The 18,723-nt window shown below is 38.5% G+C and overlaps 1 protein-coding gene across 1 annotated transcript in view; it reads right to left on the bottom strand.

The window, feature by feature from the left end:
• cacna1eb (calcium channel, voltage-dependent, R type, alpha 1E subunit b) overlaps window positions 1-18,372 on the bottom strand; it is a 50,761-nt gene extending 32,389 nt beyond the window's left edge. Inside the window, exons 1-3 of the mRNA XM_035671360.1 lie at window positions 17,871-18,372; window positions 13,093-13,198; window positions 11,491-11,630 (exon numbers count right to left, since the gene is read on the bottom strand). Of these exons, the coding sequence (XP_035527253.1) occupies window positions 11,491-11,630; window positions 13,093-13,198; window positions 17,871-18,133 (509 nt within the window). The 5' untranslated portion in view covers window positions 18,134-18,372. The remainder of the gene's footprint in view (window positions 1-11,490; window positions 11,631-13,092; window positions 13,199-17,870) is intronic.
• Window positions 18,373-18,723: the final 351 nt, after the last annotated feature.

Raw genomic sequence — 18,723 nt, 5'->3', positions numbered from 1 at the left:
GAGAGAGACAGAGAGAGAGAGCAGGGGGTAGAAAGCACATGGCAGAAACTCAAGTGTGAGCCCACGCAGAATCTCTCCTGAAAGCAGTGGGAGGGAAAGAGGCCGAATGAACGAGTGAATGAGTGAGGCCACATTCTCACTATTGCGGATAAACCTGAAAGTGCTGTTCAATGGGATGAAAAGCTCACTGTCCATGCCACCGTGGTCGGCATACAATATGTGCAGGACGACTGAGCGAGCAGCTATATGATGTAGTAGCAGATAAAAAATGGTCAGTCATGATTTAGGTAGTATATTTTATTTCCACGCTGAAATGTGAGCTAGCATCTTGAGCACCATAACTCATTTGAGCAATGAGTAATGGTGGAGATACGTTTTTGGTGGCTGAATAGTACTCCCCATTACAAGTAAACTGATCTTGATGTATAAAATCAAAACACCCTAAATATGCTTATTACAGCAGACAATATAAGTCATAATTGTCTCTGATTCCCTTTAAAAACAACAGACAGTACTTTAGGCCAGCTTCCAAGAGGTGCACAGTAGCTCATCAGAAACTGTGAATATAGAACCACCAAGTCTTAAAAAAGTGTTGGACTTCTGTAACGTTGAGGGACTCTGAAGGTAAAAATCATTTTCCATAATACAACAATCTTGTCTTTAGGGATGTGAATTGAGAACTGGTTGCAGTGGAGAGCTGGTTCCAAATTGTCCGATCCATCTGAATTGAATGCCACTGAGCTAATTAATTTCTTTTATCAAAGCCAGCACGTTTTCCGAGAGTTGCATTGCAAAACAATGACATCAAACTCATGTTTCAATGCTGCTGGAAACTTGCAACACAAACAAACAACTATAACTTTACTATTTTTCTACACTTTGTTCAGGCTCAGAGATAATAAAACGGTGACCCTGAAAACTGTAGGCCTTTTTTTCCCCACACAGAAAATTGATCAGGAATCCATAAGAATAGTCCGGAATCGACAGAGGATTGGACCAAAAAGCAGAATCAATAATGGTAGTGGTATCAATAAAATCTTATCAATTCCCATCCCTTGTCTTCTTTTCTTAGACCCTGCCTATCTGGTAAATGCCATACCTTTCAAACTCCACACCTCCATATTGTAACGCAGCCGTTAGTTTTACATTTGCAGCCTTCAGGAACAAGTCAAGACAATAAGCTATCAGGCCATGCATGCACATTCCTGTGATGTCCTGTGATGTACCAAAAGCAAAAGCAAAAAAGAAATAAATTAAAAAGGCATTACTGCATAAGCACTGCTTATTGAGTCTTTACACATTTCAGTAACATTAAAGCAATAGTCAGAACCCAGCAACTACCTTGAAAACATTTCTCCAACTTCCTATTTATTATTTAAGTGCAAATTGCAGCAGATTGTAACCTAATAAAAATACTGTACCTACTGTACATTATATGTCAGTGTTTGAAATTACTGTGGCAGTGTCTGTTTTTATTTTTATGTTTAAATTCGGTGAATGTGTAAGAAGTGTTGTAACGACAAACAACAACACAGCTAGCGGCGGTGGAATATCAAATCCAATTAATTTAAATGAATCGACATGACAAACAAACAAAGTCTTTCTATTTGCCTTTGTCTTATTTTTGCGGCACTAGTGAAGATACAATCTCTATTACTTTGGGGTGGATATTAGCAGTAATTGGGTTTTAGCGTGAATGTAAATGTAGTGAGTGAGTGAGTGAGTGAGTGAGTCAGACAGAGAGATGACACAGCGAGAGACACTGAGACAGAGCGGGAGCAGAGGAGTGGGAGTCTGTGGAAATAGCCTTCAAACCAAACACAGTGAACAAAGGCAGGCAGCAGCACAGCTCCTTCAAGGCTGCACTTTGAGCACACCAATTCAGTGGAGGCTCCCTCAAAATTAAAGCAAATATTCTGTCTGCTTGTGGTAGCTCATGAATCATCCCTACACACACAGAGAGAGGCCATTTTCTTTTGTTTAGTTTAGAAATTGTTTTCCTGCAGAGACTAAATTTACTGACTGATCAGTAATCATGCAAACCAATATTTTGTCCTCTTTCAGTGTCTAACATCCTACTCACACAGTTTACCTGAAAGGATTGGACAAATCTGAACCTAACCTCTTTGGGACCACAACATATTGTTGGATAAATCTGTAAATTGGGTGAGACTAGAGGGAGCAGCCCTAAATTGGTTTAAATTACTGCATATGGGGGTCCGCAGGGTTCAATTCTTGGTCCTGTTTTATTTGATCTCCACATGCTAGTTCGTATTATTCACAATAACAATATTTCCTATTATAATTATGTAGATGATGGTCAACTTTACATATCACTATCTTCTGACATTACAGGAACTTTTTCCCACTCAGAACTGATCATTACAACACAGGCAAAAGACTAGCACTCATCGTACTGCCGTGTCAATTAAAACCGCAAATCAGGAATCTCAGCATAAGAAACTCTGACCTAAACCTTTGCCTCCACATTAAGACTGCTCTTTGCGCTTAGCACTAATTGGCAAATGTTAGCTCGCTAACAAGCTAAACTAAGATGGTGAACATGGTATACATCACAACTAAAAATCAGCATGATGCATTTGTTGTTATTATTATTATGAGCATGTTAACATGTTGATGTTAGCATTTAGCTAAAAGCACCACTTTGACTAAAGCTGGAATTGCTATTCTCTGGGCTATAAACACACGCACTTGCACACGGGCCACTCAGAAACATTAGCATATCTTTTATTCTTTTTAGTTTTAGGTTTATTTTGATGAACCCACCACCCAAGAGGAGCTGAATCGACCAATTGACTTGCTTGAAAGTCCACATGATGCTTAGTAGAGATCTGTGAATCAGCTTTATGACCTATGGTTACCCATAACATCCTTCTCTGCATAGGTCCACAGAGACGTTCTTATATCGTAATTGCCTCTAAATTTGTACACATGTTCGCATTTTCTTTTATTTAGTGTAGTTGCAGATTGCAACTCACTCATTTCACCCTCCCTTTTCCAAGAGTGAGGGAGAAACTACAGTGTCCGTGTGAAGAAACGCCAACGGACCAATTTAGAGATCAGGCTCATTCTACGGTAACAAAAACACAATTCTTATTTTCAGGTGATTATACACTAATCAAACATACCTATGAATATCATATTTCACTTTTGCCAATAGATCCTCCTAAATGTTACACACTGAACTAGCACTCAGCTGCTAGCATAGATGTAAACTCCCACTCTTGTTATATCAACAATAAGTTTATTTTCAGTTCCTTTTAAATGATTGTGAAACAATCTCCTGTATGAATTGTTATACTGTATTTTGCCAGCACAGAAAATAAAATTAACTTGGCATAAAGAAACACTAATACTCATATCATCGCTTTATCAGGGCTTTCAGTACAGTAAAAAGACACTAAAACACAATGGACAGCTACACACACTCACACACCCCTCTACAGATTCAACACTAACAATACAGTAGCAAGTTAATGTGCATACTGAGAGGCTAATCTCTTCCTCTTTGGCTCTTTAAGTGAAGCACTGTTGCACAGTATTGTACCAAACTGGCTCTGGAGAGGATGAATTCATTACATGCACAGAATGCAGCCTCTCCCACACACCTCCACCTACACTAAGAACACCACCACAAACTACAGTAATCAGCAGTATCACGTTGCTCACCATTTCAGCACAGCTCTACATACGATAAATGTGCAGTTGACTCAACATCAACCCAGTGCATCAACAAATTAATGACTTCAAATTAAATCTGGAAAAAACATAAACCTTGCGTGTAATGGCAAAATTAATAGTGCTCTGTTGGTTTGGGATTACATTAAAAAAAGACATTTATTCACTATTAGTCATAGAATAAATGGCTGGGTGTATGTTTTCCCGAAGAAAACTCACCTGGGACTGTAAGCTATTGTTTGTTCAGTTCAATTATGAGAGCAAAAATAGAGTTAAGACCAATGCAGCCGTCCTTTAAAACGCCTGGAATAATACACAGAATAATGCACATGAAGCTGACAAAACCATGATCTTACTTCCTGAATTAGTTTTGTAAGTCACTGACATGGTTGGAAACACATTTGCAAGCCTCATGTTTTAAGGTTTGAGATGTGCAGTGTGACAGGTCTAATGCAATGCCAATCATGTGCCACATACAGACTATTTTAGCCTGGATTACTAATCTGCCCTGGAGCCATACCCTAGACCAGTGGTCCCTAATGACCCCTGACTAAGTGACAGATATTTCATATTATATTCAAAACTGTACAATGAACCCACATAGTGAACTCAGTAACTGCAAGAAGTTTAATTTCTTCTTCTTCTTCAAGGTTATTTGACAGTTAGCAGTTTATAATTGCATTGAAAATGTATATAAAATGTGGTTTATCAAATGTACATTTACATTTTTTATTGAACTTATTATAGAATATATTTCAGGAATTATGCATGAACAAAACAATCAAAAAACAATCCTCCCCCTGCAGTACCCCAAAGTATCTGTCACCAGCTATCTGTAAACCCATTACAAGGTTTAACAAAATTTCCATGTAATGCTGTGTGCACTGTACTTGATGGGAACTTGGAGGCGACACTGTACATACACGACACACAGAAGATGGGTGCTGGAGTGGAAGGCAAGTATTTGCCCCAAGGCCCCCTAATAGATGAATCTGGCCATTTATACACATTAAATGATACAGATGAAAATGGTTTTGGTGTGCAAAGACAGACACATAAGAGTAGTCTTTTCTCAATCCTGTGTGTCTGTCTTTGTGCCAGATGGCTAATGAATCACTCCCAACTCCCACCTAGTTGTATTATTCATCCTGTCTAAAGAGCAACAATTTTAGCAAAGTGTCACACTGTAAGAGGGACAGCAGACATGGGGCGACGAGGGAAAGCTGATATCCTTCATACATGATGGGTTGATGACAGTGACAAACACATAGGGGTGTGTGTGCAGGCACCGCTGGGGATCAATTCCAGTTAAGTCTGATGAGGGAGCACTTATAACTATTTTAACTGCATGGGGGCAACAGGATCGCTGGCAAAAATCGGCACCTTCAGTCTTATAAATGGAGTAACAAGCACAGACGAGTCATTTGGGAGACATTTTATTGCTAATCAAAGCATCAAGTCCACCTGTGCCAATCTGTTTGCCGCAGGATATAATTGACCATTTTAGGAATCCCAGTGAATTAAATTGGTCTGTGGGTAAGTTGTTCTAGCTGTGGTTCTTTTTGCTACACACTCTTCACTCAGATTAAGGATTTTAATTGAGCTCGGTGTCCCAGCAGATTCGCTTCTAGCAATTCATTAATATGAAATAGAATGAATGCCGCCAGCGCTGGCCCAGTGGCCTCGATTTTATTCCCAACCGGCCTATATGACACATGTGTGTTTTCTTTTAAGTCTGACTTACTTGTACTGTGCCACCAGAGTGAGATAGAGTCACAGTGTGTGTGTGTGTGTTTGAGAGATAGGGAAAGAGAGAGAGGAGAGCAGCATATGTGAAACCAGAAAATGTGTCAGATAGGTGGCAGGAAACCAGGTCATCAGTTACCAGCTGTGGCTGGAATGGGACAAGATGATCTGTGGGCTGCAGAAAGTACACTGACGACTTTGTGCATTTTATACTGTAAGTGACATGATTTCAGTTGTATTAGAGGAGCTAAACTTCAGCCGCTGACTCTATAAAAACCACTGAAATTCCACATTTAAGAGTAACTTCCCTGTCAGTTGTGATTCCAGGTGCAACAAACCACACTTCTGACCACACTTGACCAGTGGTCAGAGGTGAATCAGGCTTGAGCCTTTAAAGAAACAATATATGCTATATCTATGTTATATATTTTGTTGTTATATATATATATATACACACACATTATAACAAAAGTTTCCAACAATGTTTAAAAAGAGAAATTCAGGTAATGGTTCGTTTCACCAGTCACCTGTCAATGATGTCATATACCAGAAGCAAACAGTTGCTTATTTACACATCCAGCAGTTATGGAGAAACATTATCATTCAGTTGGAGTTGTGTTTCTGGCAATCTGATTCATTTAAGTCCAATATATTAACTCTTTTTGCTCTATTTTTGGTCTGTATCATCTCCTAAGGGAATTATGTGGCTCTTCAGTGGCTAAATGGTCCACTGTGTCCATGAGCTAACTTTGTCTGTCTGCTGTGCTGAGCAGATAGTGTACAGTGAGTTTTTAAAGCTTTGTTGTTTCTCCCATCTTGTATGCAGACTCCTTGTCTAAATTAATAGTATAAACATTTTTAATGTAATAGATAAATCTTCTTTTGTTAAATGACTTATTAATTACCAAACAAAATCAATATTACAAAAATATGTTTGTTATGTTAGATTTGTTATTTTTGGACATATTTCACTATTTTATAGACCAAAAGATTAATCAGTTAAAATAATTATTTAATTGGGTCCACAGCACAGCTCGCTCTGAGCTTCCTGAACTCCATCAAACTGTTACACAACTTGCACCACTGGCCTTCAAGTGACATCCTACGCCAAATCTCTATTTTTAGTAACACTCACTTTTTGTGGGCTTGATGTGTTCGCCGGTAAGAGACAAACGCTGTGAACGTCTAGTGGTGACAAGTGTTCACAGCAGAATTAAAGAGTATTAAAACATACAAGCAGTGTATTTATTTATTTATCCATATTTTGTTTAAAGAATAACTGAAACATATTGAGTATATGGGGCAGACAGTACTGTGCTGCAGGTGTAGTTTTTTTTATGTAGATGTTTGAATCTGCATTTAAGTTATAACTTTCTATTTATTTAAGCTGACCACTGTTGCCTTTTATGTGCAAAAGGAAACTACAAATTAAAAGCTTGTTTGCTAATTTATATGTAATAATAAAGCCTTTGCATTTTTACATCATTGAAGGAGTCGAGTACTTTAAGATTTAAGTCACAGATTGTCCCGCACACTTGGAGAAGATCATCTCACTGACTCCATGTGTGGGAAAACTGTTTTAAATCCACAATTAGTCAAAGGCTTGTGAATAATGAGCTGTTACTTTGTACCAAACAGCGCTTTGCTTCTTTTGGCTAAGAAGCCATTTATTGAGAAACTAAAAGCAAAATGTGTCATTGCAAACTTTGACGGATGCCTAATGAGACGATTTCAAAGTATCCCACCAAAGCAACCAGTGCTGTTTGAGCAACAACTGTTCAGAACAGATTATTAAAACCAACTGAACACTTTAACCTAGTACATTTTGCAGAAATCTGTCAACAACACAGTTGTGGAGCTCTTTAGGCCAGCGCTAACTGGTCTGTAAACGTGATGCTGATGTGCCTTTTATGTAAGAGCCAGAGAGAGAGACAGCAAGATAGAAAGACAGGCAGAAAAATAAGAGATACTGAGAAAAATAAAGATGTGGGTGTCAGGTTGAAATGAGATGTCAACACGCCAACAGCAACAGCATCTTCCTTGAATGTTGCATACTTTACACTTAGCCATAGAGAGCATATGAGTGGTAACAATGCTTAACTCCTGCACAATTAATTCACTAAACCCCAGTCTTAAAGGGAACAAATTAACACTCCTCATTATGTTTTTTTTCTTGGGTCTATCTCCCCATCTCCTTCCTCCCCCTTGTTTTCCCTCTGCTTTCTTCTCTCTTTCTCTTTACCATCCATCCATTCTTTCTATGCTTTTGCATAACATCTCCAGCGCTGCATTCACATTTAATTCACAGAGGTCCTGGGGGCGAACCGAAGCAGGTTTTAGACACAACTGCCAATCCACTTATCCACCCACCTATTGCTGACTGCAGAGCCTGACTGTGCCATGGAAACACACATTTTCCTGCATTTATGTGTTTTCCTGTGGATGTTTGTGGTGTTTAAATGCATAAAGACGTATAGAGAAAACCCATATCAACATATCAACAAGACCTGCCTATACAGTCAGATTTAGCTTAGCATGTGTCAGACACCAGGTAGAGAATGTAGGGATTAGAAGCCTTTAAAATGCAGTACAAGCATGCATGGCAACAATATTGATAAATGTTGACACAAGCAGCGTCACATGCATGAATGCACCAACATAACTTGACAATCAGTGTCTTGAAATTAATCTTTTGGTTCACCAGCCACAGCCCAGTGAAGTAAAAATGAATTCTGTCAAAATTAATTGCAGAATCAGTTGCTGAGCATTAATTTAAAACTTTCTTTCACTCTCTCATACAATCAGTGAAGTTTGTAATTCATCATGGAGTTCAACCAAATTCAAAATTAAAAGAGAGCAGCTGGAGGCATATCTCTAAACACACACACACACGAACCCACTCTGTCAGACTTAACATTCAGCATTTTAATATTAAAAGGCTACTTAGATCTTGTATCTTATATTTCTAATATGAGTAGTGTGAGATAGTTCAGGTGAGGCCAGAAATACTCCAAATGTTTATTGTAAATAAATCACATCAAAAGACCAAAATCAACAATTTATTGATCCTAACAAGTATTTGTGAGTGTAGCCAAAACCTGATACAGCTGATCAATGAGCTGCACTTCGTGAGGTGACATGTTCCTTCATTACTATGAACATGGGCACTGTAGTTGATTTTGAATTGATCACATGTACACCATCCTGCTGTTGGAAATACTCACTAAAGCAGTGGTTCTCAACCTGGGGAAGATCATGTCTGTGGGTCGCCAAGTGGTTGTAGAGAATAAAATAAAATAACATATTGTGGCAAAAAGAATGAGAGACGGGAAGCAGCTGTCAGTGGCTATCCCTTTAATGACATTTAACACAGGGGACTCAAAAACACAGTAATCTACAGGCTATATACTCTGTTTTTATACACGTTAAAGGGCCCAGTTACCTCAATAATATGATAATCTAATCTATTATTGTGCTTTTAGGTCTAAAGCAGCGAGTGGACAATTGACTGTGACGGTGCTGTTATTTCAATAAATCTAAAAACACAAATTAGTTGTTGTTCTGTCTGTGGGCAAAGCAATTGTTTGTCGTATTTCTGTGTGAGTTTGGTAGGTTTCATATGTTACACATTATAGCACAGTAGAGTTGTAAAGGTTGCAAACACCAACCTAATTATTCTGGGGGGTCACAACTCTGAGAGGTTGACAACCACTGCACTTGATGATGTTTTAATCCATGGCTGAAAAAAAAGCACCCAACAAATTTACTATTTACTCGTGTTTGAGCAATGCTAGGAATGCTTTAGGAAATTACTGAACCTTTTTTTTAAATTAAATCATATTTATATCCTTAGTAGGAAAGAATGGACTTTGGATTGAATGCTCAAATGAAGCTCAGCTTAAGTTCAAGCAGGAAGACCTTCTCATTAAGCCTCATTCATTCACAACTCTCTCACTCTGCTTTCTAATCAGACTTAACCACAATCTCCTCCAGGCAATCATGTTGCTGCTGTCAAACTTTAAATCTGTTCTCTTCTTTGCTGCTTTCAGCTGACCCGACCCTCCTCCACCCCGTTCACATCCAGTTCATCATATCGTTGCCCAGGTTGAGCTCATCACAAGTCCACCCTCTCATCACATCCAGATCTTCTGCATTCTCTTCTTTCCTTCCCCACCACCACCACCAGTGTCTAGACACCACCAGGGGGTTTCCTATACTAATCACGGCTTCAACAACACCACCAACACCACAGGACGTCACGATGGGGTCTAATGGCCAAAGACTTTCTCATCGTCATTGTGCACATATCAATATATCAATATATCAAATATATTTGCTCATTCAAAAATTAAGTTTCTCCTGATTTAAATGCAAAAACAGACGGAATAACTTTTCTTTAACACCTCAACATCTTATTTGTAAAGTTTGTAAGAGCTTATAAATGGTTATGATGATGATTATGTTTAGATATGTGTTTACAGTTTCAAGTGTGGGGTATATTTATCTTCATTATTTGACTCATTAATCAAGTCAAGACATAAAAAGACATATTTTATGAAAGGCTTGCCTCCAACGGAAATATTACCTTCTACTTAGCTTGTTAGCGGTCAGAGCTAACTGTTGCTTAAAGACTGGAGCACAAAAAATTATGTAAAGTTAAAATCAGATATTCAGAGATATATAACAGCAATAACCACATAACGTATGAACACTGCTAACTAGCTGTTGTCTTCAGTCAGACATACAGTAGCTACTTTTATCAGACATATAATCACAACATATGGCAATACGTTACTGGCCATATGCGAATACAGCAATACATTAGAGAAACACTTACTCACTAATCATCTGCTCTTGTACAGAAAGCCAAACTCCATCCCAGCGCTCAATATATTCTCTCAGGCTGTTGCCTGCATCTAAGACTATTGGGAGAGGTTGTTAAATGCTGGCAAAATAATCACTGTTTTATCATCAATACTACCAATGTAGCTCAGAATAAGGACAGAAATACTGTTGTATCAGTTTTTCTGAGGGACAAATAAAAGAAACCATATATGAGAAAATACATTATTTAAGCTAGTAGAATTACTCTTTTTCTCCAGTTTCTTCAAAGATGGACCAGATGTAACGTAATCTGCTGTGGTTGTGGGTTTGATAAAGGTAGTGACTGTAAAGTTGCTATAGTAGTCTGTCTCCACCTCACACAACTCCAACATAAAAGCTTGCTAAAACGTAGCCATGCAGTGTAGCTAGGCAGTGATGAGGATTACAATTCTTCCCTCTGCAACTATTAGAGGTCTAGCAATCAAAACACACACAGTTTGTAACATCCTTAATAATAACAGCAAAGTCACACTTTAATCCACAGTAGTCTAACAGACCATTTTCACAGGAGACATTTTCACCTGCTATAATAAGAATAGTACAGGTGTAATTATTAATGTTAACGATGTCTGTACTCCATTTAGGTGAGCCAGCTCTAGGCTCTGCTATTGTGCATACTGGCTCACTGGAAGGGCTTACATGGGCGCTTGATGGAACTGAGCCATTGTTAATGTTATTAGTCACACCAGTGCTTTTCCCAGCTACGACTGCTTATAAGAGGATCCATTAAGTGTCCAGACAGAAGAAAAACAGGAGGAAGGCTGTGCAAGAAGTTTAGACACTATAGTTATTTATAAGTTTGTCATCCTGATACTGTCCATACTGCAATGTTACATTTATCTATTCTGTGCACGCAGCAACGTCTGTCTGAAATTTTGCTGTTGTATTTGTAAGCTGTTCAGACTGTAAAGCCCCATGAGGCAGATTTGTGATATCGGGCTGTATTGACTATTGCCAATCTATAGTCAAAAAGTCTGCTCTGATTTGACAGTCAAAAAGTTGGTTAGTTACAGAGAACTGATATTTGTTCCTCTTCCAAAAACACATTTCACCAGTATGCTTGGCAAGTAGTAACTTGGAAATCTGTCGACAATGTTTAAAACAAACATTTCTCACTTTGTTAAATTCAGGTTGTTATGGTGACCAACTGATGTCACTCACCCACTGAGCACGACTATGAAGTCCATGACGTTCCAGCCGTTCCTCAGGTAGGAGCCTTTATGGAAAACAAAACCGAGTGCCACAAGTTTGATCCCCGCCTCGAAACAGAAGATCCCGATGAAGTACGGCTCCGTCTTTTCCTGAAATAATGTACGAGAAACAGTTCAAGTCTGAGTTGAGTTAATGAACAAACTAATCAAACTAAACACACTACAGTCGTGAACAATGTCAAAACTATAACTGGCTGAGTTTGATGTGTATACACAGGCTTCACACATAAAATGAACTGAACTCAACCTGTTCAGCAAAGAAACAAGGGAAACTGTTTATTCAAACCAGTACGGATATTACTTAATATTAGACAATCAAATAACAGTCAATTAGGAATCATTCATTTGAACATTTAATACTTTGGTGCACATAGTTTACGTAAAATGAATGATTGGATTGCAGAGAATCTATACTATCTAACAATGGGTAACATATCCATATTGACAAAAGTTTAAACATTTATATTCGTGTAGCCGATCTAAGCAGCTTAGAGTAAAAAGTAAAAGTATTAACAGCAAAATAAACAACAAGTACAGAGTATCAAAAGTACTCATTATGAGTGTTACATTTATTATATACATTTATTATATTATTATTATTATTATATCATTATATTTATTAATGTGTACATATAAGCAGCATTTCAATGTTGTCAATGTGGAGCTAATTTTAACAATCTGATCATGTGTTTTACATACCGTATATATAATCTTAATCTCAATAGTAGTAGCTAGTAACTCCAGCTGTCAGATAAATTTAGTGGAGTATGAACCAGTATGAATCCTAAACACTGGGCAGCATGGGATTAAATTTACTTGGTTACTTTCCTGTACCGAAGGTAAATGTGTATGTGGCATTTGTCCTCATGTTTCCATGACATTATGACAACTGTTTGCTGTAGTTTGTGTAGTTAAGGCCAAGAAAACATTTCTGTTAGGGCTGCACGACATGGTAAAAATATAATATTGTGAATATTTAGACAAATATTATGATTGCAATATGGTTCACAATTAAGTTGAGGAATGATCATTTTTAATTATTTGATATTACATTTTCACTGAAAAAAAAAAAACAATTAAAATGACGATGTTGTGACAGTTGTTGAGGTCTGTACCACACAAACAATGTTTTCTTACATCTGGAGATGTAGACCAGGGAATCCCTGCAGCATTGCATTACTTTATTGTTTTGTCACACATTAAAAAAAAAAAAAGTTCTACGATTTGGATATTACACTTGGCTATATCACAATTTCAATAATATTTTGATTAATTGTGCAGCACTAATTTCTGTTCAAAACTATCCATCACCTTAAAATCCAGGGCTCTGAGCAGATCAACATGCTAATAGCAAAGTATGCACCCTGAATTGAAATTGAGGTTTCCTTTTTGGATGTGAACCTTTTGTGATTACTGTTTTTTAAGGCACAAAACAACTTGGTCTTCTCATGAACCCTGGTGTATTTTGTATCCCTGCCTCTCCATCTCACAATAACCTCACTCACAATCCTGGCAATGTGTAGAGGATGTGAAAACAGATTTTTGTCCTCACCAGTCTCTTTGCCATGGGGGTTTTATCCTCTCCAGGGAGGTGCTGCTCCAAGGCCAGGACAACACAGTTGGCGGTGATGGTGGCCAGGATCATGTACTCAAATGGTGTAAAGGCCAGAAAGTTAAGGAAATTGCTTTTATCTCAACTCAAGGACAAAACTGTATCAACAAACAAAGTGATGTACAGCAAACATGGAAAAACATCCAAAGCTTATATCAAATAATTCTTTGTAGCTCAGCTACTACAGGAATATGACAGTATACTGTTTATCATTACACAAACAAGTCCTATTATACGATACTAAAGAAAACATCATATTCTGTATTAAAGAAGCTTAAAAATGCAGCAGCAACTATTAGTGTTATTCTTCATATACAGTATTGGTTTTAAATTCAACAAATATACATGTACGTGGTTCAGTGGAAAGAGAGAAAAACATAGATGGATGGATGATTAAATGATAGATGAATTATGGCATGGTTCATATTCTCTTGTATTGGAAGCAATCTGTTAGAGAGATTGCAGTATCCATGGCAACCTGCTTTTAAAAGTGCTTTTCATGAGGGGGAAAAAGAGCAGGTTAGGAAGGGAGAGAGAGAGAAAGAGAAAGAGAGAGGGAGCACAGTGAAGTCACCTTGGCCTTAACTACACAAACTACAGCAAACAGTTGTCATAACTCCTTTCACTGCAGACCACAGTGTGTCAGTTTATCTCTTTGCTACTAAAGAAAAGAAGCCAAAGTTTTAGCCTGTGAAATTCATATTCAACTTGAGTATAAACATAAAAAAATATCAGGTTCTAGAAGTATTTTCATGGTCTATAAATGATGTAATGCTCAAACAATTAGCAATTAATAAATAGCAAATAAATAATTAGTAAGTAATTTTTTCTGAAGGATATTTCCTGCTTCCTTATGCTTTAGATAATTGTAAATCAGTTTTGGACTGTTGGTCAGACAAAACAAACAGCGATTACTCGACTAATTGTAAACAAAATAACTGAAAATAATCACTGGCTGCAGTCTTTACAGGATGCAAAACCTGCTGAGAACTTGTCGAAACAATGCAAGAGCCTGTGGAAATAAAAGAAAACTGAAAGTTAAATTGCAAACACACGTGCTCTGTTTCATAATGAATGTGTGAATAAATATTAAACAAATGTAATGACAGCTGCAATCTTGCAATAAAACATTTTAGAGCTGAAATGATGAGTCGATTAAAAGGTGAAGGATTTAGCATCTAGAAGTGTACAGTCCCTTGTTTCACCTTCCCCCTTTTCAAGCCTGAAGGAGAAACTATGGTGGCTGTGAAATGCATGAAAAACGTGGCTCTTGGCCAGTGTTTGGTTTGTCCTTTCTGGGCGACTGTAGAAACATGGTGGTTCAACATAACGTTTCTAAATGTTACACACTGAACTTATACTCGATAAGCAGAAAAATAATCACCAACCATCTGTAATTTTTCAAGTTCCAGATGTTTTAATTTGCTTCTTTTCTCTGTCTCCTGTGATAATAAACTGAATATCTTTGAGTTTTGGACAGACAGACAAAACACACAATTTGATGATACTTTGGGGGAAATTAAGATGAGGATTTTTCAGAATTTTCCATAATGACTCCCACATGCTTAGAGTGGGAGAGTGAGGCAAGGGGGTTGAAATCTGCAACTACACTGCTAGATGCCACTAAATCATACACCATCCAAAATCTGTCAGTCAATTTTTTTTAAAACACATTTGTATTTCTTAATGTGACTCCAGATTCAAAACATAAACCTCAAAGTAGACACTTTAAGGTTTGTGTTGTCACACTTTCTCACACAAACATCTGTATGAGTGTGTGCATGCGTGGTCCCCTCCACCTCCAGGTACAGTACTTACATGTGTGTGAACCAACATGCACGGAGTCTGACTATGTGCCCCAACCCTTGTATGTGCTTGTGACTTTGAGTCCCTCGGAGTTCCCATGTGGCAGCTGCTTCTTGTTATTAATTTTCCTGCCTTGAGAGAAATGGGGTCACTGACTCACAGAGGAGTGCTATGATGGGGGCCTCTGGGACCCACACTGACTCACATTGACAAGTCCATATTGTTGCCATTGAAAGCAGTTGAAAATAGCTAAAGTGGGAAATACTTAATAAATCTCGCCCACTCTGTTAGTACCTGTTACCTTGCATACCAGAGATTATGCATGTTTTAGACCATTTAGGACAAATCAAACACAGTTAACCATTTTGAATACAGTGCTGTTGTTTTTTTAGACATTTTAACTTACATTTGTTTTAGTACCGAATTGAATTGAAAAAAAAACTAATCAATTGACTCACTCTTGAAACATGGGTTAGGATGACAGGGTGGGTTTATCTGGGCTCCCCTTTCCCTTCCCCTTTCTTCTCATTTTTTTACGATTGTTCCTAGGTTTTTACTGACACTGACCATTTAAATTAATATGATGTAAAACTGAGTAACAACTGAATCAAAGTAGGGGTGGCAACTGATGAATATTTTCATAACTCATTCATCTGACAATTACTTTCTTGATTAAAGAAGCTGGGAAAAAGTGCAAAATCCCTCAAACGTTCTGTCCTCAAGCCATGCTGGAATCTTTAAAATGTTTGTTTTGTCCGACCAACAGTCCAAAACCTAAAGAGAATCTGTTTAAAATCACTAAAGACAAAGAAAATCGGCAAATTATAACAACTGAGAAGCTGGAATAAGGGGATGTTTGACAATTAACTGATTACCACATTATTACAGATTAATTTTCACTCAAATCAATCAACTGATGGATTCTATCTGCATCGATATATGAAAACTCTCCTGAGATGTGCAATCCACCAGTCAACATTAAGTCTACATTTATTTTGTCAAAGTCACATTCTTAATGTAACTTTGACAGTAATTTATGGAGAGTGATTGATTATATAACAAAAGGAAGCTTTAGGAGGTCTTCATGTTTATGCAAATGAATGGAAGCCAATGGCTGTCAGGAAGGGGGAACTGTACAGCTCACATTTACAAATGGTCAGCAGTGATATGAAGTATACACTAGGGTTGCAAATAATGGTTATTTTTCATTGATTATTTTCGATAACTTTGTACATTAGTCTATCATTTGCAACAACAAAAAAAATATACACCCTATTTTCCCAGACTCCAAGGTGACACTGTGGAATATCTTGTTATGTCAAAACTCAAAAGATATTCAGTTTACAAAACTATAAAACAAAGAAAAACAGCAAATCCTCATTCAGAGAATGTGGGCTTTTTTTTTTTTTTTTAAATGACTCAAAGCCATTAATCCATTATCAAAGTAGTTACAATAGAATTTTCTGTTGATCGACTAATTGATTCATCGCCTAATTGTTGCAGCTCTAGTACTCATAATTTAATATAACTTGCAGGAGCTCTCGTCCTTTAAATGAATTCCATGGCACAGAGACCTACATTAAAACCAAACTTGTGAGTAAAGGTACAACTCCAATGTGTTTGTGCAGGAATGTACAATCAAAGAGATATACCATTGCTATGAATTCATATGAATCTGTTTTTCACTTGCAATCTCAGAACTTGGACGCTATGTGCAAAAATCTGGGTCTCACCCAGTCAATACTCTGACATGTGCTGCTTTTACAGCCCACGATCCACCACAGTACTACTGGCCAGCTCTCTCCCACATACCTCTGCAATACCGACAGTCACATTACCGTGCTGCCGGTGGCCAGCTAGTCTTGACCACTAGCCCCACTCCCACACACCACACAGAGCCTGTGGTTAGGTAACAGTGGGAGACTGGCACGCTGCACTGAAGGGGGTGTAAGACAGGAGGAGCAGTGGGTAGATATGGCAACTGAGTTATGTTTTTGAACCGATTATGCTATCAAAATGTCTAAATATGTACATGATTTATCAGGGAAATCACTTTAAACACAATTAAGGTAAATAAAAAAATAGATTTAAGTAAACACCAAAAGCAGCAGTAATGGATTCTTATGTTTGTCCTGTAATTAACAAATGTGATTGTGCATACATATTGCCTGCACTCTGTGGTCACATTGCATGCATTGGCTGCGGTTGCTGGAAAAATAACTTCCCCACGATAATCTTTGTTAGACCTATAGAAGGTCAGGAGAAAGACACTGCTGGCCGATGCTATGCAGCAGGAAGCAGAGAAAACGCTGCCTGGTGGATTTGAACTGACACCTACTCATGGCCAGGTTCATATTCCAATGAGCACTAAGGCAGCAGAGATGTGCCTACATGCCACCCCCACAGTGAGCAGAGCTGCTTCTTAATGATCACCACATGCTAACTTTCTGTCTTCTGCCAGCAGTGGAGCACATGGAGCCCACCGATGAATAAAATCAGGGCGAGTTACTTAGCAGAAACATGAAAAGGTTCAATTCAGCTGTCCAGAGGGGAGAACTCATTAAAAGAGCTCATTTTCAATCTGGTGATTTAACTTAATAGCAGGAAATTATGGAGGAGGTTATGCAGATAAGCATACACTGAACAAAGAGGATGCAAGGTAGCTCTCGTATGTGGAGGAGCATGAAAATGATGATAATTCATGCAAGACACAGAGACAGTACTGACATTGTACTTTAGAAACTGCACTTTTTGGCACAGTTTACACATTCAGGAGTGAATGGGAGTTTTTCTGCTGCTGTTCACATGCAGCCTGTAGCTGTCCATGGTGCTGACCTGACACCAGCCTACTGTAGCACTGTCTCCATAACAAACTGTAACAAACACAAACACAACTTTAAACACAAGGATATGGCCATTCAATGATTCGCCTTGCGTATTTCCTTATGATGTTGTCCTCTGCGAAGATGAAGAGTGACCTGTTGACGGTGAGGCAGTTCTGCCGGTGGGGGACGGGGTTGTACAGAGCCATGGTCCGGGCCCGCTGCGCCTTGGCTTGTTTCATGGAAGCGGTCAGTCCCGCCGCCGCCGCGTCCTGCCCGTCCCCGCCGCGCTCCATGTCTCCATCCCCGGAGTCCACGGTGCTGGGAGCGGACTCGTCTCCAAACCGAGCCATTCTACAAAAGAGATGGAGGAGACCGCCGGGCTTTTTTTTTTTAGAGTGTTTTACTACAGGACGACTTCTAGTAAAGAAAAATGTGAAGTGGAGCTAAACGAAAGAAAAAGATCCACCTTCAATCCACTCACTGGCTTTTCGAGCGCCAAGAATTCCCCAAAAGTTGCAGATTCCTACCACTCCATATCCACAAGATAAAAAAGGATTATATCATTCAACTGGCTTATATTTTAGGAAATCATCCATTTACTTAATGGCGATTCGGGTGCAAGGGCTGCAAAAACCGCTGCATCTCTGTTATCCCATCTGTTTAACAGCGCCTTACAATCAACTTTTAATGTGTGCGCGTCTGAAACTCTGGCAGCGGAAAGGGAGAAAATATCCACCGACTTTACAGCTTGCAGCTTTCTACCGACATCCAAGCTCGTTTTGATCAGACAAACCAGCAGCTGCTCGATCAAACACTACTCTGCGCTCATTACGCGGAGAGATCCGAGGGAAGTCCTCGCAAACTTTGCGCATCTTCTCGACCCGGCAAACTTGACCGAAGAAAGATGTCATGTGAAAAGGAAGACCGTTTAACGCGAAAT

Source organism: Morone saxatilis, unplaced genomic scaffold (assembly GCF_004916995.1).
Source record: "Morone saxatilis isolate NCDOM2014 unplaced genomic scaffold, NCSU_SB_2.0 Contig23, whole genome shotgun sequence".
NCBI classification, from domain to species: Eukaryota; Metazoa; Chordata; class Actinopteri; family Moronidae; genus Morone; species Morone saxatilis.
This window is presented reverse-complemented; position numbering and strand designations above follow the sequence as displayed.